Source organism: Corvus brachyrhynchos, unplaced genomic scaffold (assembly GCF_000691975.1).
Source record: "Corvus brachyrhynchos isolate BGI_N302 unplaced genomic scaffold, ASM69197v1 scaffold126, whole genome shotgun sequence".
Taxonomy (NCBI): domain Eukaryota; kingdom Metazoa; phylum Chordata; class Aves; order Passeriformes; family Corvidae; genus Corvus; species Corvus brachyrhynchos.
Window position 1 is genome coordinate 3,263,938 of NW_008239283.1, and position 26,057 is coordinate 3,289,994.

The 26,057-nt window shown below is 42.1% G+C and overlaps 1 protein-coding gene across 1 annotated transcript in view; it reads right to left on the minus strand.

Moving 5' to 3' along the window:
- THSD7B (thrombospondin type 1 domain containing 7B) overlaps positions 1-26,057 on the minus strand; it is a 253,080-nt gene that overhangs the window by 8,385 nt on the left and 218,638 nt on the right. The window contains exons 18-26 of the mRNA XM_017740110.1: positions 24,824-24,957; positions 24,019-24,172; positions 14,879-15,020; positions 13,370-13,485; positions 12,771-12,888; positions 6,254-6,399; positions 1,128-1,287; positions 613-786; positions 428-523 (exon numbers count right to left, since the gene is read on the minus strand). Of these exons, the coding sequence (XP_017595599.1) occupies positions 428-523; positions 613-786; positions 1,128-1,287; positions 6,254-6,399; positions 12,771-12,888; positions 13,370-13,485; positions 14,879-15,020; positions 24,019-24,172; positions 24,824-24,957 (1,240 nt within the window). The remainder of the gene's footprint in view (positions 1-427; positions 524-612; positions 787-1,127; positions 1,288-6,253; positions 6,400-12,770; positions 12,889-13,369; positions 13,486-14,878; positions 15,021-24,018; positions 24,173-24,823; positions 24,958-26,057) is intronic.

The following is a 26,057-nucleotide window of genomic DNA, read 5'->3' on the forward strand; positions in this document are numbered from 1 at the left end:
AGCAGTAATCTCGCAGTTTGAGTGACTCGAGACGCCTGTGTTGTGAAAAGAAGAGGAGGTACAGAAGATGGGGTCTCTTACACGCGTGTGATGTTCTCTTCTGCTCTCCACCGCCACAGGAAGGTTGAACTGAGGGCTGTGCAAGCCAGCCCAGGCAAGCCTTTATTATGTGTGCACTCATTTCTGCCCATGACCAGCTTGCCAGTAAGGGCAATTAGCTCAAATACTCCTGTGTAATACATGTGTGACATTGAGCTGACAGCAAGGCTGGTGAGCTCCCACCTGTCCTTCTACACACAGATCCAAACTGAAATTCTGGAAGAGCGAGGAAGGATGCCCAACTCCCTCTGAGCAACAGATGCAGAAGCAGAAAAGCCAGTGTGGAGACATTTCATTCCCAAGTGTGCGAAGCCATTCAGGGACATACCTGTGACATTCACTCCGTCTGAGCGCTGACACCACACCGTGCGCACGTTGTCTCGCCAAAGGCTGGTTTGCCACAGGTAGTCGTAACACTTCCCTCCTGCAACATCAACACCAGTTACTCTTCACCTTGCAACAAACCCAGGATAAATTCTTGACAGGCAGGAAGCAGCGCTGTGGCTGAGCTACCTGAGCAAGGCCGTGTTTCCATCTCCTGTCCGGAGCAGCTCTCCCGGTTCTCCGGAGACTGGACGATGAAGGCCCTGGATCGAGACTGGCGCCCAGTTGTCTCAAAGCTCCTGCCATTGATGCAGGTCAGCTCACAGGAGCTCCACTCTGACCACTCTGTCAGGTGGCAGTCGCCTGCACATTGAAAGAAGAAATCACAGGTTTTCAGAAAGAATTAGCCTTGAAGGATAAGAACAACCTAAGCATACAACAGCTTTAATAGCGAAATATCCCTAGGACATCACGCAGTAGTACAAAATATTTGGATTTTCCGCTTCACGGGGTATCTCATTTTATCAAAAAACAAAGGAAGACTTTCTCGGGTGATCTAGAAACAGCAGACTGAGCATTTACCTGATCTGCTGAAGCACAGATTTGTACTACAAGGGCTGACAGTACTGAGAGCTATGGGAGCATGTCCACCTCAGACAGCTACCACAGGCAGAAAATTCACTGTGACCTTCCAAACCCTTTACCTGGGCAAGGCACAGAGCAGGGTAACTGCAGCACGCTTTCCTTCGATGGCAGCTCACCACACAATTCCTTTTGTACTGGTTCGGATGTAGCAGAAACTGATGCATCATGCACTACACACGTGAGGTTCCGGACTTGCAATCCATCTCCACACTGTCCACCCTATGGGATAATGAAAGGGAACAGAGGCACACATCAAAGACATTAGCAGATGACAGAACACAGTAGATTCTACAAGAAAGTCTTCAAAGATACAAACTTGGTCTGCAACAGTATCCCCAGTTGTGAGATGACAGATGGAGATCTCCACTACACACCTCTCTACAGAAGCTTGGAGGCAGGGGCAGGGCCACACAGGAAAGTGTGTCATTACCAAAGGTGTGGAAGAGGCTACATTCATAAAGGATTAATACCATCTTTGAGGTCTGTCCTTCTTGTCTTACTCAAATTAATGAATTTACTGATTCTTAATTAATGCCCAGTTACATGAACACAGACACTTTCGGCTTCTCTGAAGAAGCCAAGAGCAGGGCCTGCCCATAAGGAACAGACATTGCCTCTACCCTCCTTTGATGATACAGCCCAAGAAGAGCACTCACATGATTTAAACCCTGCCACAGCAAAAATCCTTACTGCACCATGGGCTGTGTCATGTTCTAAAGGGAGCAGACAGAGATCACCAACTCGTGTCACACACCCGAGTCAGCCATCATCTGTCACCACTAAACCCCATTTGAACAAGCAAAAGGAGGCTCCATCTGAGCCACTCCATGCCCATCATCCCAGTTCTGAAATACCCAGGCATACACCAAACTACTGACGATTGACTTCCTTTAGTGGAAAATCAATATTCCTTGGCCAAAGTTATGATCAAGAGCTGAGGATGCTCTGAGAGTTAAAGCACCGAGGCTATTTCTAGAGGCTGGAATTGCTTCATTCTCATCAGATAAAGAGCTGTGATGCTGTTGAGGTGCCTCATGTCTGCATGATGCCTTATGAACGCGCGCCTGAAGCCCTGCGGAAACGGCACTTTACAAAATTGAGTAAACAAAACTCAAGAAGAAGGAAGAAACATTGCTTTTATATAACCAAGGGAAATGCTCCTTTGGATTTCTTGGCAGTGGATTCTTTTAAAATAATGGACTTCATCTGCAGAACAGAATGGCTCCTACCGAGTGCATTCATCCAGCAGCAGGTTTGCTAGCAGGAATCTCGAGAACGCCTCTCCTGCACACACCTGGCAGCTTTTGCATTCTCTCCCTCCCTTCTGTTGCAGATCCACAATAAAATGGAAGTAAGAGCATAACTAGCTGGATCTAGAGCAGCTGCTAATCTAAAGCATCCTAAAGAAGTATCAGGGTAGATTTACTGTATGCAGCCAGATTCCAAGTTTTAACACCGTGGCTCACTTTAGAACTCTACTGCTCTAAATTACTGTTTCACTGCTGAAACTTCTGTCGTGGTCTGAGATTAATGGTGCGTGAAACACTCGTGCCATGGGTTAGAGTGCTTAGCAATGGCTGGTGGGAACAGAAGATGATGGGAGAATATTCTCGGGGGAAATGAGCACTAATCAAACTGCAGTATTTCCAGTTTGAAATGACTCCAAAGAATGACTAAATGACTGGAGAAGACAGAAACGGTTTTCAAAAATATGCTTCTTCTTCTTCTACAAACAGTATATAATTATTTACACACATATTAATATATAAATAGTAATAAGAATACTGAGAAATAAATAGGTCAAAACAATAAATTTTTTCAGTACAACACTTTCCACTATAAAAGGCCACAGGCAAAGTCTTCATTTTTCTATAACACTATATTGGAACTACATTAATATTTTCTAATGCTTAGAATAAAAAAAATCTCCAAACCTATGAATTCTCAAAACAATCCTGAAGATAAAGATTTGCTTTTTAACAGCAGCTTCCACTTGCCTTCTTTCTTTCAAGACCACCAATGGGTTTTTACAATCGATTGAACACACTTAGAAGATAAAATATCACCCTGTCACTTACAGTAGAAGATGCTTTTTGGTATATTTGAAAAGGTCTTAAGCAATACTGGAGCATTGCATTAACTTCCTTATCATCTTCAAAATTATTCATGTCCTCAAAATTATACATTTAATTAACTGGTGTGGAACCAGAGGAAGTTTGTGGCAGCAATGGCACACTAAGGATGCAGGGAATAGCTGCTAACCAGAGGAGAACTGAAAGGAAACCATCACATATTCAAAACTCAGAGGATCAATTCTTTATTGTAAATGCTCTTTGGAAGGTGTGATCCTCTGAGGTTTGCCTAGAACCAGGATTTGCCTCGAGTCACGATCTCCTTGCAGAAATATGTGGGAATTTGACTTCCACAGGGGATTCCTGCCATTTGTCTGCAAAAACTCCTATCCTGACCTTTCAGAGGATGCAGAACTCATCCCGGGTTTCCTAACTACAGGATGTATGTGTCCCTCCAGCAGCACCTGCATGGAGCCTCCACCTCTCACCCTGCTCACCCTGCTAGGAAAGTAAGGAGAAGGTTTACACCTCCTGTGTCAGACAGCCAGGAATCTCTGGAATTCAGCACACTGATGTAAGGCAGCATGTCCACAAGCCTTCTCCCACATCACATCTGATACTTCTTCCTACATATAACACTAACAAGACAGGAGGTAACAGCCCTAATGAGATGCTTTACCCAGATGCACCTTCAAGAAATGTTTTCCCTTTTTGGCTTTTACTGGGGTTCATGTGTTCACAGTTATTTTAGGTAAAGAGTTGATTGGGCAATGCTTTCACAGGTTGATGAGCATTTAATCAGGTAAAAGTCTCTCTAATGAGGGAGTGTGGCATGATCACATTTAAGGGAGTGCTTTTAAAACCATTAGAAAGGAAAGGTTCTTAGTCTTGTTAGGTATGTCAGCCAGCTTGTGTTTGATAATGCCTGCCTATTCCACTTATATTCCCTTAATGGAAAAAATGACCAACAGTGTCAGCCACTGCTAATTTTTTTTTAAGCTGATCAGGGTAAACCACTTCAGCTCTAGGAGGAAAACAAGTAATGTCCTGTAATCCTCTGAAATTGGATGTACTGACCAGTTCCCAAGATCTGCATTCCTCTGGATGCAAGGAAAATGCCCCATGCTGCCACAGGTGTGCCTGGGATGTGTGCAATTACTTGGGGAGCGATGCACTGATTTCCATACTGTGACAATCAGCAACGCAGAACACTAAGCAGGCTCTATTCCTAACCATGAAGACACCTCTAATTATTCACATGAAGCCAATTTAGCATAAAATAGTCCTCCTACAACTAGGAATTGCAGTCTCAGTTATAATACAAGAAAAAAATATTTTAGCCTTATAATTAATTGTCCCATTTCTATTATTACAGAAGACACTTTCACACTATGCATTTTGGCCTTACCAGAGGATGCTTTACCTTTTTTCACAAAGCATCCTTGAAAACAGGACTTCTGAAAGCTTTCTTTAGAACGCAGGCTTAAGCTGATTTTCCAGTAAAGCACAGGAATAAATCACCCTGTATTTATGAACTACATTTAATTCCTGAGCACCTCATTAAAGAGAAGTGAACATGAATAGAATGGCTTCTCTCCAAAACAAAGCAGAGGGGAGAGAAACTGCTCTGTGGTAATTGAAGGAGAGAAGCAGGCTCTAACTCACTGAATGCAGGGATGGTATCTGGGTTATGGAAGCCTGTGATTACTCGCTCTGAGCTGAAATTTAGCTGGGTTTGGGATGGGCACACTTTAATCTGCACAATGTGTTATTTATCTGGAGTAAGCTAGGGCCTTAATTCAGCTTCCCTACTAATTCTTTTATCAGCTTTGTTAGCTCCTATGGTTGAAGGCCTCTTCCCTGATGTTTAACAGAATCTCCTTACGTTAGCTGGACAAAATATCAGCTAATGCTACCATTTTGCTCTATTTATGTTATACATGTTATACACATGTTTTACATGCTGAGTACAGCACATACAAGGACCACATTCACATCACTAGTTGCAATGAGTTGTTGATTATAGAAAATACAAATATACTTCTGTTTCTCTGATCTTGGACTGTCACTATCTAGATTTCATTTGTGAAAACCTGGGAAAATTCTGGGTATTTATTGCGCCACTCACATATTCACTACACGTCCCTCCACCACACTGAGAAATCACGTGGGTATTCAAGGCATTGGCAGAGCAGAAATCACAAGGGATGTGTGTCTTTATGTGCATTATTGGCTTCAATCTCCTACATGATACAATGTGGAGAAGCAGCCACAGATCTGGCACAGGTCCTGTCCCCTGGGACCAGACAGGGCTCGTTTCCACCACACTTCTCCTACCTCCATCTCACCAAAGCCAGATTTAAGAAGCCTGATAAACTTCACTGTGAAAGATTCACCTCTGCTTAAACTGGGTTACCAACCAATAATGTTTTAATATTGGAAATGTGATCTAACAGATAAGGAGAGAAGTAAAAGTACAGATGGGAAGAAAAAGTCAATTCAAGCTTGATGGAAGTCACTGCCAGTGAAAAAATGATGGCCCCAGTGCTAAGCACAGGTGCTGAGGGTAGGGACAGCACACTGGAACTGAATCCAGGCATTTTTAGATCATTAAAAAGATAGCCAGCGTAAGGAGAAAGTAGAAACCAGCCCTTCATACAATAACTTACACTACTGTACTGGAGACCTGGGGGGGAAGACCTGCTGTACAGTCCTTCCAAAGAAAAGGAAATAAAAAAAGATAAAAAAAGGCTAAGCTGCCTTGATGTCTAGTGTATCTATTTTCTTGTTAGAGATATCTTATGTAATTAAATTATAGGTCACCACGACTATGCCCAGTCAAACACATTCACTCCCTAAATCCCCTACAGTAATTCTATGAGCACACAGTACTTGAACCCGTATCACTACTTACGAATGGCTGCTGATGGTTGGAAGATGAGGGGCAGGGGTTCACAGCTCCTGAACTTCCCCCTCTTCCCTACAGACCTTCACCAGCCACAGAGACACCTCCGGCCCATGACCAGCAATTAATCCCACAACGTGACGAGGGTTTTGCCATTGACCCCAGGGGAAGCTCTGGAGCCGTCGGGGAGCACTGGAGAAAGCCTTACCTGGACCGTGCAGGGAGACCAGGGGCCCAGCACCCAGCTGTAGCAGGGCTTCACCGGGCAGCTCCTGTGCTGGGTGAGCTGGCCCGGGCAGGGCCTGCCCTCGCCCGCTGCCCGCAGCACCACAGAGCGCCCACGCACCATCTGGCCTAGGCGGGGGGACAGACAGCACACAGCCCAGGAGACATGCAGCGAGAGAGAGAGAGAGAGAAAGAAACAAAGAAAGAAAGACGGATTTTGTAATTTATCAGCATTCCTAGTTCATTTCCCACCACTAAAATCTGTTAAAAAAGCAATTAATTGGGAAGACTGTTTGTATAATAGGGATGTGATTGCTAAGTCTAAGAAATGCAGTCACTGATATTTTCAAGAACACTTTTTAAACACAGTTTTGTATGTTTTCCAAAGATAGTATTTGTTTATGCAACACATTTAAATACTTGACTAGATCCTGATTATTAAATATGACAGGAAAATAATTCCTATGACAGCAGCATTTCTACCATTACATATTCAATATGTTTCCAGAGATTTTTAACAAATGAAATTTCTTTTTATGAGCAATTATGTGGACCTAATTTGAAAACTGCAAACACTGTAGTGGCTATTACCATCCATAACCACTTCTACCCTTTCCATTAAAATCCTATTTATTATTGGTGAAAACTTCTTCAGCCACTGAATGGAAAAAGCAATTATGTTACTACTTTTGAACTAATAAAACTGAATATATTCATTAAAGTTACAGCAATCCCATTTCCGCCTCCTTTGCTGTCCATTTATGTCCAGGAATGTTTTCACTCAAAATGTTTCAATTAGAATTCCATCTCCAATTAAAAAGAAAAGTGGAAAAGAAAAAGCCCTTATGCAGTGGGATGCAGAAGATTGTGCTGGGGATAAAATTTCTGCCCTGTCTTTCAACAGGTGTAGATTTGAGTTAAAAACTGAAAGGTCTGGGCTGTAAGGGCAGACAAATACAACAAGGCAGAGGTGAGTGGTAATTGTTAACCCAGTGCAAAGGAAGAGATAAGGTGTTGTTGGAGCTCTCCCTTTTGGATCACTGCCCTTCAGCTGCTTTTGTGAGCAGAGGGGAGTCTGGTGGGGGAGCAAACACCCTGCAAAATAGAGAGGCTGCAACACCCAGCCAGATCCTTCTCCCAGATATTTATGCACACGATTTTTAATTAAGGATTCTGCAGGTGTAAGGCATATCTCTGATACCTGTCATCATGATCATCCACAGAGCAAGGTTTCCAAAAACATTTTAGCAAATAAAAATTAAAAGCAGACACACTTGGCAAAGGCACCTTAGCAAGCTCTCTTACCTTTATTCCCTTGCTCTGACCCACTGAATTCCATTTTTAAACCCATTAAAACCAATTTTAAGACTTCTTCCTTTTCCAGTTTTAATCCCCTAGACCTGAGGAGTTTGTAACAGAAGTGATGATAAAAGCTGTTACCCACACAACTGCATTCAGCCATCACGGAATCAGACACATCAGGAGATGGAAAAAATCCTACCAGCTGAGAGGAAAGGAAAAAGGAAAGGAAAAAGGAAAGGAGGAGGAGGAGGAGAAGGACAGGAGAGGAGAGGAAGGAAAAGGAAAAGGACAAAAAGGAAAAAAGAAAAAGGAAAAGAAAAAGGAAAGGAAAACTCCAGTGGTTCACTGGGAGGTCAGAGCAAGGGAAGGGAAACCTCCCAGCCTGCTGTTGATGAACCCCACAACAGCTCTCCCTGGCCCAACTGGCCAAAATTAGCTGTTCCCTTCTCTCCAGCCAGAGACCAAATTTTCCTTAATGCTGAATGCTAAGTATTGGTGAGCAATGGAAAAGGCTCTTTGGGAAACAGTGGGAAGCCTATGGCTGCAGGGTTCTTGGGGCACCCTGCCAGGCACCAGCTCCCTGAATGGAGCTAAGGAAAAGGAGGTCTCCTAAGGTTAAAAGATCCAATTTCATTAGGAGGGACTTGAAAGCCTGAAGCATTCATCAAGCTGTTTTAATTAACTAAATAGTTTCCTTTTGTACACTCTGTTTAACATGTTTCTAGCAATATGTAAATGGGAAGATCATTGAACAGAAAGAGGAATTAACAACCTTTCTTTCCATTTTGGTTTTCTCCAGTTGGTTATCCAAACTATTGAAACTCAGTACAGCCCCAGTGGTCAGCAGGGGTTTGACTCAGTCTATCACTTTCTTTTTACACTGTGAATGAATCATTGAAGAAAGAAACTTCACTGAAACCTTTCTTTGCACAATGACTGCAGTGAGTTTCTTGAAGCTCTAATTTTTTTTACTCCAAAGACATTATCTAGGTGTTTGATTACCACTCAAGTAGCAGAAAAACTCAATTTTTTCTTTTTGAATACCTTATCTTTTGCTGCCTATGCAGAACAGAATCTCACTGGATCTGAAATTAATTTGCTTCCAATACAAACTCTAGAAGAGTTGAAGGAATCCTAGTTATTTTTTTAATTTTCCTTTGAATCGTTCTCTAATTTCCCAATGAATTTGCCACATCTCTAATTCCTCTGCTCTGCAATGTTATATGATACAAAAATTAGGACAGAAAGGATGCTGAAACTGAAAATAAACATTTCTTCAAATTCTCAAATTAGTTTTGAAAGGGAAAAAAAAACAAGAGGCCAGTCTTGTTAATGCTGGTCACTTAAAATTCTGTTTTGTGTCAGCAGCAAGAATTGCATCGCAGGAACACAGGATTATATTTTCAAATTAGAAGAGTAAGATTTTTTTACCCCCAAGAAATTCTTGCCATTACTTGCACTTTATCCCCACAGAGTGATGTGTCACAGCTGACACCAAGAAGATTCAAATTCCTGCTACAGTTCATCCCAGTCACAATGACCAACATGTTGTAAGCAGTTGAGTGAGTTTGAGCAGAGCACACAAAACACAGCTCTATCAAGGAAGCACAAGACCAGAGCAGGGACCAAATTATTTAAATAAGCCTTGGAGGTCAGGTTAGGTCCAGTCACAAACAAGTGGGACAGGTGACAAGTAGGGCTTTTCATCCACTTCCCACTGCCAGTGCCACCAGCGGGCACGGGGGCATCCCCAGCAACACCTCTCACTGTCAGACAGGAGCTTGCCAAGTTCGAGTAGCAGGCAAGAAAGCATCACAAGAAGTTCTTCAGAAGGCAACACTGAAAATGTTTTCCCAAATTGGTGATGATCCAAAGAAGAATATAACCACCGAAGTTTTTGGTTGTGTGCATCCTTGTGCCCCTTCACCTCTATCCCACAGGTCACTCTGGTGTTGGGGTTCCGTCTCCGCAGCCAGCTAAGGTCCCACTGGGGGTCTGAGGACTGAGTAAGGCACAGCAACATGTTCAGCCCTGGTAAATCCTGTAATTTCTCTGATAAAGTCAGCTTTGTCAGAGGCAAAGCACAGCTGGAGGTGGTTTTATACAATTTAGCACTCCTGTTAGTGAACTTGAGAGAAGCCATGTAGGACTGGAAAACATTTATGTAAAAAAATTCAGCATCCTCATGTATTCATTTGCCTTAACAAAGGAAATTCAGTTTGCTGGGGATTATCCTCACCAAACATCTTTCCAGTAACTTTGATTCAGGCCACGGAAGCATCATCCATTAAGGCAGTTCTATACATCTTTTCAGAGGAGTACAGCAACTGATATAAGGAACCCTTATATATAACCCAGTATCAGCCTAAAGCCCTATGCAGCATCCTGAGCAGAGGCTGCCCAGAACTACAGCTGCAACAGGCAAACATCAGTTACACATTTCCACAGGCTCAGCGCAGGCAGGAAAGAGAGATCTGCTTTACTCATCACCATTCATAAAAATCAATATATTTGCCTTTGGCTGCTGTGTACCAGAACTGTGTTAGATGCCAGTGCCACATGCACAGGAGCACCACTTCATGTTTAAATGCATTATTCCATAAAATAGAACCTGAGTAAAGGTACCACCCACTAAAATATATCACATCAAACTGTTAATGGAAGAGAAGGAGAGAATAAAAACATTAGCAACAATCCTTGAATAAAAAAACATGTGAAAACACACATCTAGCAACACTAAATTTTGATCTGAATTATATTTAAATTATGTTTCTCTTTGAAGTCCTTTATGGTGCTTCTGCACATACTCTCCAAAAAAAGCCAGAAAAGCAAAATATTGCCATGAGCTGATCCAGTAATGCTGCACTCAACTTGCTGTGAATTGTTTCTGAGCACGGAGCACCTAAGCCCTGCATTTCAGCTGTACCAAACCGTGGGCAGCTACTTACTGGCAAAGGGAAGCAGTTATGAGGGTTTACTACAGCCAATTCCCACAGTTTGTTTATTGTCATCCTTTGTTTTTCCTGTCTAATTTGAGGCTTCATCCTACTCCCACAAATGCCTGTGAGAAACTCAGGGTGACTTCAGAGGTGTCGCAGTCCATGACCTTTCCGGCTGGAAACCCTCACTGTGTTCCCCTGAAGCACCACCTGTAGATGAGTGCACAAGTGAAGTCTTCTCTGCTATTGCCATCATGCAGGAGTATTTACAACCCCCCAGAACTCAGTGAAGCAGCTGAAGTGACGGTGTTTGTGCTGTTGGAACCACGCTAGGGCCACGGCCACAGGACTGTGCCAAGGCCCCTCCACCAGGGATGTTTGGTACCAGGGTAGATCCACACTTCAGAGTCGATACAGCAAAAGTCAGATCAGGACTGAGGCTGCAGGAAAATCAACCATGTGCTTGGAATAATCTGGATGCAAACTATTTTTGTTTCACTGATGCTCATGCTTTGGCATGAGGGTCAGAAGACTCTCAGGTCCCTGCAAAGTTGTTCAAGTGGTCGAGGAGGACTGAGTAAAACTTGGCTTCTTTGTGATACAATTTTTAAGACAGTTTTCCCAGCTGCTTAGCTGCCATAGGTCCACAAAAGAGTATCTCCAGCTTTTAAATCCATGTTAATCCACAGCAGTAATACAGTGGCCTGTACAAGACAGCTCTCTAGCCAGCAGTGTAACAGAGTTATGATCTTTGAGGACCAGGGACGACCCATAAACCGAGCTGAGCTTGGGCTTGACTGTGTGGCTCAAGCAGCCTCAATGAGGTTTGGCACCTAAAGCCAGGACACTGGTTGGAAGGTCTCTTTCAGCAGGGCACAGATGTTTCCAGCTTTCCTCTGGTATAGGACATGAAGTAACTCCTTGTATCCACTGGCAGCCATCAACTCTTTAACCAGTCTTTGGAATTTGCACAAGTGTTTCAGGATCAGGGGCTGAATGCAAGACACGTCTTCACTCAAGTACATCCTTTTGCAAACTATGCAATATAACAGCTCAGGATAAAAAAACCTACAGGTACTATATAGGGTAAGCTGCTCCTTGAGCATGCTAAAAGCCATAAAAACATTGCAACCTGCTTTTGCATTGTACTCTGTTTAAGTCAGTAAGTGATTGAACACTCAAAAAATTAAATTAAGTTTATTCAGCAACACGAGCATTAACACTCCAAAATGGATTTTGAAGAAAAAAATAAAATTTGGAATTAATAGTACTCCCAGTGTGTTGTTGTTAAAACACTGTCCATGAATTATTCACTTCTGTTAAGAAAGCACTACTTCACAAACGGGCTAAAAGCTCAGCAAAGAAAGAACAGCACTAATCCAAATATTAAGCTTTTTCTGTAACATGCTTTGATCTCAGGAATCCATCTGAAGGAATCACTTTATGGAAGTTAAGAGCTTTCTTCTTTTTGACCTTAAGTGAATTTGATTCAAATATACATTATGGCTTTTGAATCTTAAAGACCATTAGCTGTACATCTAATGCACATCAGAAGCCTGGGAAATAAAGTCCCAAGCTTATTGAGAATAAAACCTTGAATGCATTTCCTCATGTCAATACTCAAAGGGTATTTTAAATCATATAAGTTGAAAAAGGTCCTAATCCTTTCACTTTTTGTATGCTGGTGAGCACTACTGGCTATAGAAGGTCTTGCTGAAGTTACTGGGGTCACAGCAGTGCTAAGGGACCTGTGGATGCAAGATGGAGGCAGAGGTATACACTAAATGATGAAAAACAGTCTTTGTGCATTTTCTTCAATGGGATGTAATTATGTTACTAAAAGTTACTTCACCAGAGGATTTGTATTTATTTATTAAGCTCTTCAGAATCCTGTAACACTCCCCAGCTCTTTGCTAGCTTTACATATTCCTCATCCCCAGGGTTAACATTTGCTGTGACTGAATTCTGAGGGTTTGAATTAATCAATAAATAATCCTCCAGATATCTGACTACTTGTTCCCTAAGTTGCATTTTTCACTTTGGACTGCTTTGAGAATAGCCTGCTTTGCTCAAAACACCCACCACCTCAAGACCTCAAGAGTGTCCAAAACCACCCCGGAAGGATTCGGGTGTGGCTCGAGGCTATCCCTGAGCTCTGTACCCCTATTCAGGGACTGTCTGAGCCCACTTGGGGCTGTGGGTGCTGTCTGTGCTGCATTGCTGAGGTATGTAAGGTCAGGAGGGCAGGTAGGGACTCACCGCCAGCGCCACACGTGTGGGAGCACTGCGACCAGGCTGACCACGGGGAGAGCTGGCAGTCCACGGCACACCCCACCATGCACCGGCTGCTCGTGGGCACAGGCTTCTCCAGGTGCAGCTGTGGCAGGGAAACACAGGCATTAGCTTCCCCAGGCCCCAGCCACCTCCTGCCACAGCCCAGCACCCAGCAAGAACTGGCAGCAACTCTGCAGGACACCTGCATGGTGTTTACAGGGAGCATTCCCGATGGTGCAATGGGTGAACGCGGTTTCAGTGTTGAAGTGTTTCACATCTAACCATCCCTCAGTGTTTGGGTCTTATTCCAAAAGGATAACCCCAGACTTCTGGTAGTAGGACACAATCTCCCTGGTCCCCAGCTTTGGGATGGTTCACGGTTGGCAGCCATGCCCCCTGTGTTCAAGTCAAGGTGTGATACCAGCCACTGACACCCCTCTGTCTCCCAAAGCCCCCAGCTGTGTGCTCCCAGCACCAAACACAACTTTTCCACCATTTACGGGGGATGTCTTGGCGTGGATCAGAAGGCACCACCAGCCTTCTGGAAACACGAAGACGTCTGGGTGTGTCCCAGCCCTGCTCACCCGCTGGCAGAGCTGCATGCTGACGGTGGCCCCGTCGCTGCGCCGGCAGCTCAGGAGGCGGCGCCGCTCCCCGTGCCCACAGGTGGCATTGGCACCCAGCTGGCACCCGCTCCAGCCTGCAGACACAAAGCAGAGGGTGCACTGTTGCAGGTCACCTTTATACTCAACACAGAATCACAGAATGGCTTGGAAGGGAGCTTAAAGATTGTGTAGTTCCAATCCCCTGCCATGGGCAGGGACACTTTCCCCTAGACCAGGTAGCTCAAAGCCCCATCCAGCCTGGCTTTGAAGCCTTGAACATGGGCGTTACCTTCACCTACAGCAGCACTTCCCCATGTCAGGGCATCCCACACCCAAGAACAACCCCTCACAAAAGAAAGTTGCTCTCAAAGCCAGGCAAGTCTCAGAGGAGACACCACTCGTTTCACAGTCCAACACCGTATCCCATTACGACACTGGTACATCAGAGTGCACATGCTGAACACTGATAAAGGGTATCAGTTCAATCCAGTTGGCACAGGCACAAGACTCTATTGTCTGAAGTAAAATTCTGCTTTGATAAAGCAGCCGGGGAACTTTCTGAAGGGGAACTCTGGTTTAACCTGTTTTTGTCTCGAGGCAAAGCTATCCATTATTTAAAACTAAACTCTAATACTCATGAAATAAAAGCAGTATTTCTAGCGGAAGAAAATTAATATCTTATTACGTGTCTGAAATTATGTTGGCCAGAATACAACTAAACTGAAATAAGCTTTAAAACATCATTTAAAATAAACAAAAAGCGTAACAGAAGCCACTAAAATTTCCATACACCACCAATAAATAAGAAGGATGAGAAGAAAACCTATCACTTTGTGTCTTCCACCTCTGATAAACATGAACACATAAATGTTCTGCATTTCTGAAATGTGATGATAAAAAAGGCATCATCCTGCTGCCTGTGTTTCTAGGGCTTTTATTACAAACAGGCTAAGTTTATATTCATATATTTTATCTTGCTTTGTTCTCCCTTCCCACCAGCCCCCAAATTCCTCTTAGATCTCTCCTCTGTATGCCTCTCTCATTTATCTCAGGTGGTCAAAACAAAAGGAATTTTTCAATTTTGTTTTGTTCATTTGTTTGCAACAGAGCCAATTGCTTCTAAGGTCCTAAAAATTGCATTTTGCTGGGAATATCCTATGCCCACCCATATAACCCATACTGCCTTCAAAGCAGACTTCTGTTGGTATTACTGGCTTCACCAGAACCACGCAGATGATACTCTTTTAATTGGAATTTTGTAATTAATCCTGTTGATAACCCACTGAAAATCCCATTTAGCATGCTTTATTTCCAGTGTACCTGCAATGACAACTTACATAAAAGAAGAATTGTGCATTTGTCCACTAATGTGTAAAAACGTTAAGTGTGTAGTTAACTTTATTGAAACCAACGATGGGGCTTTAACCAACTCCCCAGCAAACGTAACTGAAAACACCTACTAAGGGTATATTGAAAATTTGCACCTACCTGTTAGGTTGTACTGGTACTGGAAGCAATTTTGGTTAAGAATACATGGCTTCATTTGTGAATCTTCAGGGCAGGGCTTTGAACTGACAGGAGACCTCAGCACTTGTCGGGTTCGGGTTTGCATAATATTTGGGTCACACACCTGGACAGAGAAGGGATGGACAGTACAGAGACCCCAGTAAATCAAACAGACACCACTGACCCCAGAAAATCACAGACACCACAGACGAGGGCTGTATATGCACATCCATGACCACATACAATCCCACTCCTGCACGAACAACACTTAAAAGCATATGAAGGAAAAGAAATGTGGTTCAAAGTTAAGAATCCAGTATTCCTAAAAGTCATCTTTTATCCACCCTGATTTGGCTATTTTAGCACTCCTATACTATTTTTTTCCATGTTTTTTGGTAAGGATCTATGGGGACAACAGGATAAAGACTGCACCATTTTGCTGTGCCCTGCTTTGCACCTCTTCCCAAGACTTCCAATGAAATGCCACAGTACTGAATAATGGACAGGATTTCTGGCACAATTAATGCGTTTTTAAGTAATATCTGATGTTACAGCAAAGCACTCATTTCAAAGAAGGACATTTGTAATTGCATATCAGTTATGATGCTGACAACAAGACGAGGTGACTTTTCAGAGTATGTGATACAAATACTGATGTCCAGCTGCCTATAAACCAGGATTTTCTTGTTTACATTTTCACAGGAATATGAACCAGCTCAGGCAGGTTTTCATTTCTGTTTGTGCATCACAGGCACCAAAACTGTTTGTTTTTAGCAGCCCTCGATCCTCACTCTCACAGCACTGCAGCATGGAGCCCTTTTCCCACAATCCAGTAACGGGAACGGGTGAGCGGAAGTGGTCGCAGCAAACATAATGGAAATAAATCCCTTCTTAAAGGTATTCACTGCCATTTATTGAACAGGACGACCCACTTAACTCCTAACAGCTTCCCATTAGGATTGCTCAGGAACAGCAAAGAAAATAACAAAAAAGCAATGCATATAGAAATAGATTTTCATAAATGCTTGGGGATTTAAAACATGATCTTTCTATAGAGTGCTGTAATTACAAAAAATAACAGTTTAAAACCATGGGCTTATTACCATGCAACAAACAGGCTGCAAATACTGAACCCTGCATGGGGGGAAGCGTGGATAATTCCTGTATTGTGACTATTAAAGGGAAATGTAATGGCCTTGCAGCATAAATCTGGATCTCAGACTGCTGTAAACTGGATTAGCAGCACAGATGATAGCAAAACTGAACAGAATAAATATCAGGACAAATGGGAAGAAAGTCTGGTCTGGTCTTAAAATACATTGTCAGGGCCTGTTTTCCTTATGTTTACACTATGTGAAGGAAAATCTATTATGTTTTTATTGCTGACACACACCTTGTCAAATCATTTTAAATGGTAATCTTATCTGAATACCCTTGGTCAGCTAAAACACCCAATTGTTTCTAATTATCTGAAAATTAAACCTATGCTAAGTGTTTACCAATAGTTTACTGCCTTTTTCACAACTAATCTGATTATCCATTCTCACAACTAACACTAATAACTTAAATGATTTGCCAATAAAGCAAAATGACTAAGGAAAAAAAATCAAAACATGTATCCCAGTAGCTACTCCTAATTAATGTTTCTCTGAATTATGTTACCAAAGGGAAAAAAATCAATGGATGCTGTGACAGTTGTTGTCTATGCCAGTTCAGAAATACCAGCGTTTGCTCCCTTCAGAATAAGAACATGCAGACAGAAAATATGCATCATTTGTAGATAAGTAAATTCTTTTAATAAAATAGCATTTTTCCCCTGTCCAGCATGCCCCCCGTTGTACTCGATTATAGGACATTGATGCAGCCCAGTTGCTGTCACAGAGCCCCACAGTTTTCTGGGCTGGCACAACAATTTTCCCTCTCAGATACCCTCCTGGTAGGCAGCAAACCAGTCTAACAGGTCAAAATCTATCTGGTGTTTGCCAGGATCTGAACAAACAACTGTTTTACTGATTCTCTGAAGCCAGAATTCTCACTGTGTTGATGAGCCACGGTGCTCAGAAGCCAGAGCTGATGCAATAAGCCCATCACTTTTACCAGCTCTGAATAACAAGGAACCTCTGTAGGAAAAGCATTCATTTAATCAAGCTGAGGACACAGGAAACATGCAAAAATTCGAAGTCGTCAAACTGTAACTAATATCCTGTAATATTATTTGTTGAATTTCTCTTAACGTCAATTGAGAAGTCAATTTAGTTTTATAATTGATTTTCTGCCCTTACTCTTTCAAGTTAACCATGTAAAAAACGGAGCCAAATATAAATGGAACTGAGTAAGCGGCAGGAGGGAATGACTTGCAAAGAAAAAGATGAAAGCTGGAATTTTCAAAGGAGCAAGAGGGAGCTGAATACCCAGCTACCCTCAAATCTCAATGGGCTTGGGTGCACAGCTCCTGCAGGACCCCTCCAAAAACCCAGGCTGGAAAAAAAAATGAAGTATTGATGACATGGCAAAGGTAGAGGAATGGATTGGCAGGCTCGGTGTCATTAGGGGATGTGAACAGTGAAAGTAAAGAAGAGGGATTGTTTCCAGTGGGGAGGTGCTGAGGGTACTAACGAGCAATGCTTACGGGGCATGTCTTGTCCTGAATGTGGATCTTAAAAAATACTGAGAGCAAAACCAATCACCATCAATGGCAAGCCACAGGTTTAGGAGGTAGGACAGAAATGGCAGTCAGTAATTTACAGAAAAGGCAGCAAAAGAAAGAAATATTCCTTGAGTACTTAAAGTAAGAAATTACCATGGGACTAATTAAGATTTGGGCAAGATAACAGGTTGATTCTGAATATTCTCACAAATGAAGAAAATGACAAAACTAATTTGACCGTTCAAGTAATCTTCCACACAAAGTAGTAGTGAAGGTGCTATCCCAGTACATGGATCAAGACTGGATCTGCCCTGGGGACCCAACTTTCTAACCACAGGTATATATGAATCTACAGTTTCTGGGGTTTTAAATGAATAAAGCCCACTGTGATTCAGCAATGCTTTACTGAGTATCTTCATTTACAGCTCCTCTCTTCCCACTGAGTGGATGCTATACTTCCAAAGACATTATTCTACTTCCTACTGCTCTATTAGTAACTAGTGCTTTCACTGATGACAGATGAAGCTTTTAAAATTGTTTTTTACATTAAGCCAGCCATTACCTCCTGTAAGGCTATTGCAACTGGTTTGTGCTCAGCATCAGCCAACATTTCCACAGTGGAAGCATAAGGAAAGGCAGGTGCCTACAACAGATGTGTTCAGGAGTGGGAGTTGGACTTGTATTTCTGAGATCATCTCTTTATGCTCATGAAACTTATTTTTATGCCTGTGGTTATAAATCCCTTAACTGGTTTCCATAGTTGGGAGAATTTGGAATGTAACCATGGGATAGAAATGGGCGTAACAGCAAATGTTCCCTATTCTGGGAAACTGAAATCCACTTCTGACACCACCCCGACTACAAATAAAGATTTATGGATCCAAGGAGGACAATGATTATGGGTGCCCACTGTGGCCATAAATAATAGGAGAGGAAACAAGTCCTAAGAAATGGAGGCAGCAGTGGTGCACGGAGGTAGAAGGTCAGAGGCCTGAGGAACTCTATGTACCTTCAAGATCAGGTGCAGATCAGTTTGGCTATTAAGTTTTACAGAATAGGTTGTTTGTTCAGATTCTTTGTTGATAACTGTAGGCAATGGAGGGTGTAATTCTGGCATATGCATCCTTTGGAACTGCTGATAGGAACAGAATTAATTTCTGGATGAAAATAATAATGGGGTGCCAGCTCAGGTGGCACATTAATAACCTACAGCAGTAGGATGTCATACACAGACACAGTCGGTTTCCTTGTGGGTATAACTGCACTGTCCCAGCCTACTTTATCATATTAAATCTCACCATTTCCATTATTTTTTTCCATCAAGTATGAAAAAGTTGAGCGAGAGCCATGGATCTATAGGCCAGATTATATAAACCATGACAGAAACAAAACATTCTGAAGCAATGAGAAGTCCATAAAATGTTAAGGCAGGAATAAATCAAAGTTTTCTCAAATTTAAAAAATTATAACAGCCATCATCTTGATTCTATGGGGGAATTCCTGGCACTATTGACTACTGCATTTTTTAAATATTTCTTTTAGCCAAAGCTATTTTTTCACCATGACCACTTGTCACTATTTAAAGCTAACATAAAAAGTGAGGGACAAAAACATACACAAAGGATGCACCCAGCCTTTGCTTCGGACAATCACACGACTGACAAAGCACAGAAAGTTTGTTCTAGAAGAGAAGGCTATTAAATAAAATAAAGCTGCAAGGTTATGAAACTAAGTTCCAGCGTAAGTGCTGTTAACATATCACACATTATTATATGCTATTAGACCCTCTTTGTGATGGAATTTAAGAGCTGTCCATTGATCCAGACTTTCATATGCATCATAATTGTACAGCACAGAAGCTGTAACCCATTACAGGGCCCTTTAAGCTGTTCAATTTATCAAGCAGCTTTTATAATGCATCCTACATTAAATAGCTGGCTGCATTATTTTTAACTGGCTATTCATAAGGAAACATACAACCTCAAAATAAGGTAAATACAAAGGCAGCAACCGTATTTGACTATTTTTAAGAGAGCAATGAACCGTTATATTGTTCACACCAGTGTGGATGTTTTGTAACAATTTAACAAGCCATTTACAATAACACAAGCAGTCTTTTGAAATGAAAATGCATTTGCATAAATCTTCTTTTTCAGATGCATCCAGGTTCTGAAACCTTGCCTGCCTCCACACAGAAACATTACTTTTAAAAAAGCGATTGTTAACAAAGATTAATAAAAATAAAACAACAAATATAAAAAATACAGCAGTTACCAACTTTTTTTGACAAAGCTATACAAAAAAGTCCAAGTCACAGCTATGCCTAAGGAGCAGTGCCAAAAAAAGTTCCAAAAAGCCTCAACCAGCATAATTCTCATGCTTGATCTGAATAAATTATCTCTTGGGCTAGAAAGACAACTCTGTGCAAGCCTCACTCTTCAGTCCAGCCTTCCCACTGCAGGTCCTCGGCCAAACTTACGTGCCAAACCCAGAGAGGTTGGGGAGTTTTCTCTGGAGGTATCCAAAAGCTGTCTGAGGACACAATTCTGAGGAATGTGCTCTGGGGAATCCTGCTTGAAAAGAAAGGAGTAGATGACCTCCAGGGGTCCCTTCCAACCTTGCCCATTCTGTGTTCAGGTACCAGCTGTGACGAAGGCTTTGGTAATCCACACAGTGACTCCCAGCGTCTACAGGAGTCCACAAATTCTCTTCCAGTTGGCATTTCCAAACTGTAACAACTCCAACTTGTATTGACAAAGAAAGTCACTGCAAACCTGAGAGCTCACTGTATCACTGGGTGACACTTTTAATCCGGTCAGTTGTGGCAGTATCACTCTCCCCCCGCAGATTCCAGGGAATAATAACTCAATTGTCGCAAGTCCTGAGTGCGGCACATCACCATTGATCCATGAGGAAAATGCTTGCTGGAATGGAGACAGCTGTTCTCACTCACTACACACGCAACCTCCTATAATTAACTAATTTCAGACCCCTTGGAATTTGCTGCTAGAAATGCCAACAGCTGAGGCAAGCGAGGGGGCCACTCCAATCCACAACGGGGGCTGCGACAGCCGTCCACCGCCAGAGAGCTAACGAAATAGATTTGAGGTAATTATTTCAGGGACTTGTAGCACCACTCGCATATTAACTCTTTTTAAGAATGCTTTGATGAATTCAATTGAAGTCAATTAATTACATTTCCAAGTCAGATGAATACAAAGTCGAGACGCCGCAGGAAGTGTGTGTTATTCCATCACTGAATATGTAACAGAGATGACGGGATTTCAGTTCCCAGATCGTTTAGCTGGGTCTTTGAGCAATCAAGTGATGATGTCTGACTGAACAGGCTATTGTCCCTGGAACAAACATGAAATCTCTGAAGAAAAATGCAAGTCAACCTAATTTCCTTGTGGGTTTTTGTTGGTTTTTTTCTGTTTTTTTTTTTAAATTAGCAAGCTTCAAACTGTTATTTAAATGGCTTTAAAGGCTTGATATTTAAGTTACGTGGATCTTACTTAGTGACAAAGAACAAAACATTATAAGCCAAAAAATAGCCCTCAACCACAGGGAAAACAATTTTGAATTTCCTTCTCACAATAGAAAAAGTGAGAATAATAGGGAAGATTTAAATCAGTAACTATGCTTTTCTTGAATCCAGTATGGAGACAAAACCTCAAAGCAACCTTGAGGCATTATATATCTGACAGCTTCATTTCTGACCATTAGATGAAATATTAAAATTTACCTTTGTGTAGCTGTGTTAAATAGTACCATAATCAAGATGCAAGTAAGTAATTCAGTTGAAAAACACACATAAAAGAATTGTGGGAGCATCTGAAATTATAAAAGACCACAAAAGTGTTTAAAAGCAAAAGGGAAATGCAGCCAAAAAAGGTAGAACAAATACAGTGTTTTAGAAGAAAAACAGTATTGAAGAAAATACTTTCCATTGACAAAGCAGTCGCCACCTTTATGACTCATTGATTTCAACACGATTCAAGATCATTTACCATCCTGAAAGTGGAAAATTCACATGGGAAGAATATTGCTACAAGATAAAACCAAGTAATACCCTCGAAAATATCCAGAGTACAATGACATATTGACAAAAGGTACAACGGATAATCTAAAAGGCCTTTTTATATTCAGCTGATAAGAGTTAGTTATTCTGCTATCAGGATGAATTTATTATCAACACTGTAAAACATGAGCAGAACACCAAAGTGACTGGGAAAGAATTCTCACCTGACCAAAAACTTAGGTAAATATTTCAAATCAAAGAGCTCCTCAGGCAGAGATGAGGCGGAAATTGTGATTGTTCATTTCTTACAAACTAGAATTTGTCAAGTTTCATAAATCCTCTTTATCTCCAGCAAGACAAACATGACCAGACCTACAGGAAGATTTCCTGGAATGGTCTTTGGCAACTGCCTCATGCGAGCGCAAACTATTGTGGTATGAAATGTAAATGTGCTTGAAAAAGAGCAGCCAGGATGCACAGTTTTGCTTTTTCATTGCAATATGATGTGATCTTTCAAATTTTTTGAAATTTGGAGTCCACCTATTTGTAGCTGTCTTAAGTGAGCACCTTTCCTAGTGGTGACTCAGGAGGTGGAAGGTTCATTAATCACCCTGGTGATGGCCTCACTCCCAGCCACCACGATTCCCTCAATCCCTGCCCACATGCACCGATGACACACCAGTGGCCCAGCAGAGTCATTCTGCACTGATAGCAAGCCCAGTACTTGCCTTGGAGATGTGGAGCACGTGCAGCCTGGGAGGGACTGTGTTGTGTGGTTCTCTCTCAAAACCCAGCACAAACAGCCTGAGTAGCTGTAAACTCATCAAAGGGAAGGTTTTATCTGCCCATAAAACTTCAAGCTGTTTATTGCCTGGTATCTGGACAGAACTATTGAAACACATGCTCCATCGGCACACACTCATCTCAGTTTCACAACAAAGCACTGCAGAACAGCTTGTGGAAACATATTGTTCAGTTAATTGCATTGGCATGCAGATGCCCTCACATTTATGAATTAACATCCACCATGGCAAAGGGATGTACAAGGAGACACAGGGACTGTGGCATGTGGCCCTGCCCCTGCCAAGAGATGTGCTGCCTGATGGAGGGCAGCCCACGAGCTCTGGGCTTCCCTTTCCTGCTTCTGTGGGCTACGGAGGCTTCACCCTTGTCAAAAAAAGAAGCCTTCAGGCAAAAAGTCTGTGTGTCTTAAGGATATGAGAGTGCTTAAAGCTTCAAGAAGTCCTTCATAACCAACTGACTGCCATCAAGGCCCCTGAGAAACCCCCAATGGCCTCAAGGATCTCTGCATTATTCCACTGTGTGTGAAAATGAAGAAAATCTATGTCTGAAAAAGTCAATGGCAAAGAAACAGCCCAACCACAGTGGGACTCTGAAAGGTATCCAAGCATTTGTATGGGTTGCAAGAATGTTATACTTCATCAAAGCCAAGCTGCTCAGGAGGAGGTGAACACAGGAAATGAAACACAAGATTTTATTTGACACGTTCTTACCGAGTATATTGATACGCTACACAAAATATTATGGAAGGAAATTACCTGTATCAGCACTAGTATAAATACCTGTCCAATAGCCACTCAACTTTTGGTAATGGCCCTGTTAACATGGGGGCAATGAATATATGTTTGTCACTCAAATACATCAAGCAAGTCTGTTAAAAAACCCCTCCGAGATTAAATATGGCACCTATTTCAACAGTGATCAGGGAGAAACAATAGATCTGAAATCATGCGGTTTGAGGCCAAAGGCTTTTCCTAATACAGAATTTGCAACTTCTTTCCATCTTGTACACTTTGGAAAACAGAGCACTTCGCAGTGGCTTGAATCCCTGCATAATTCACAAAGTTTTGAGTATTTTATGACATGACAAATTGTTCAGGCACCTTGCTGTCATACCCTTCTGCTGCTGTTGCCTCAAATCTTCCCCTGAGGTTTTGAGGAGGAGGAGACACTGGACAGAAATAGTGTGTGTTGGGAGAGGAGAGCTGTCATTCCCTCAGGACTGAGACCTGTCCAGAGGAGTGTCACCCCCAGGGTTTACCAGCAGGTTGTCATGGCAGTTATGCACCACTGACAGAGGTCTCCCCTGCAAACATTTCCTAAGGCAGACAGCCCTTACTGAGGCTGGAATACTGTCCCTTCACCCACTCTGCTTGTGTGGGCCCTCTCCCACAGCAGACCAAGGGGAAGGATGTGTTGAATCAACTGTCACAGTAATAACTATGTGTTTCACTAACCAACTTCCTACAGCTCAGTCTCTGTAGAGACATAAATATCTCCAGATTCAACCATGCTGGCAGGATCCATTAAGCCTGACATCCCTCAGAAAATAATTTACTTTCCTAGAAAATAACTAGGCCATGAAGCAGTTGAAGGACAGGTGAAGACTGATGAGTGAGGAACACTGCCAGGGACACAGGCAGGAGAGCCTACCTGTGGACACGGGCTCCACTGTCCCCAGTCAGACACTGCACACTCACTGGGACAGTACAAGCTACACTTCTGCACTGTCTCTGGGACTTCAGCCTGATTACACAGGGTGCTGGGCACAGTCTCCATGCCATGGTCCTCAGCAGTGCTCACACACCTACACAGAAAACACATATTTTAATTAGAGTATCACAGACAAGATGGATATCAACAAGTTTTCTCAAGCCTGTTCAGGACACAGACATGACAATAGCTACAAGCAGCATGGCTGGTCTAAAAGTAGAATTAACATGGTAATGCAAATGGAAATCAGCTATGTGCATAACGTGCTTTTGTTACTTCATACAGAGGGGTTTTAACTTTGATCGGCTGACAAAGGAGCAAACAGAAAATGACAACCAGCAAGAACAAATCTTAGTGCTCCTGCTAGTAACATCTGAACGTTTGGAAATAACTCAGCATTTCCCTGTGCCTGAGGAATGAATATTCAGTAATAATGAACACCACTGTGGTGCATGCAGTGCTATTACTTGGGGAAAATGTTAGCAAATCAAAATATGGAGGCTTTGCACCTCAGGGAGCTTTATGTATACATGGCATTTAGGTTGAAGAATACTAATTTAAACATCATGCCGTGCTCCTGAAAAACCAAGGCTGCATCTCTGAAATGCTTTTCCTGTAAACCATGGCACATAAACACATTTCTTTTAGTTTGAAATACACTGGACTCAGCAACACACTCACTGTCAGATGGCCAGATACTGAAGCTTTATGCAAGAACATATCAGCTCTTTTTGTCTTCACGCACCTGACTTTCCTCGTTTGTATTCCTTCTCCACAGTGGAGGGAATTTTGCTCGCTGTTGATTTTGCATGGAGACCATGGTTCTACTTCCCAGGAATACTGATTGCACTCGCTGTAGCATGGGACTGCTTCATGCACCTGCCAGGAGAAAGAACCAAACTCTTCAGTTGAACTGTCCAGGTTAGCATGTCTGCAGAAACGCCTCAGCCAAACCCACAAAAAGGCTCACTGAAAAATATCCTGGCTTACACTCCTCATGCTAAGGCTGTTGTAATGGCTTTAAGTTCATTTATTCATTATTGACTTGCCAAGGGATTTTTAAGTATATAATGAACAGCAGCATGCATGCAGCATCTTAGGAAGCAGGATAAACAACAGCTATTTCCTGCAGCCAGAAGAGGAACTCCATTACAATTTCATTTGCTCTGCCTGCTCTCAGTATAATCTATCACGTGTCATTCACCAGGACCATATGTACCACATGCTTTTGTGCTTCAGAAAGTACAAACTTAAAATCAGCACTCATTTACCTTTGCTTCTAACACATTCTTATAAGCCATTTACCATAAAATAATGAAATTTCATGCATCCTACAAATTTCATTTTTATACACAAAAACGGTAAACGCTTTTTTGCCTGCAGGTGACTTATCTCTAACATATCTCCTAATCAAACACGACAGTGTATTCACCTGAACTATGGTATCTACATAGAGAGTAAAATACAGCCAAAAGCTTGATAAAAGGTGCCAGATACTCAGGCTGTTAAAAGCAGCACACTGAGATATAGCACTTCAGCAGATTTCTAGGTTTAAATAAATGAATGCATCAACAGTTCTATTACAGTGATGAATAAAAGTTATTTATTTTGAATCTGGTTTGTCTGCAGAAGCTGATTTGAAGATACAGTATTCTCTGTTGCTTTGCATGAAGCAAAATGTGCTGCCCTGGAAAAATACAGTGCACTTAAAATTTCTTCTTCCACGCACCAAAATGTCCTCAGCCTTGCTGCTTTGGAGCCATTTCATTCTCACCATTAGAATAACTATAAACCAATAGCCTTCCTCCCAACAACCCCCCAGAAAGATTCAGCCACATGTTTAATAATTTATCGCTTCATTTAAAAATAGCAGATTATGACTAGACATGTTGTGGCCACAAGAATAAAGAAAACTTCTTTGTAACATTTTGGAGGTGGGAAGACAAGAAAATTGAGATTCCAGTCTGAAAACAAAATTG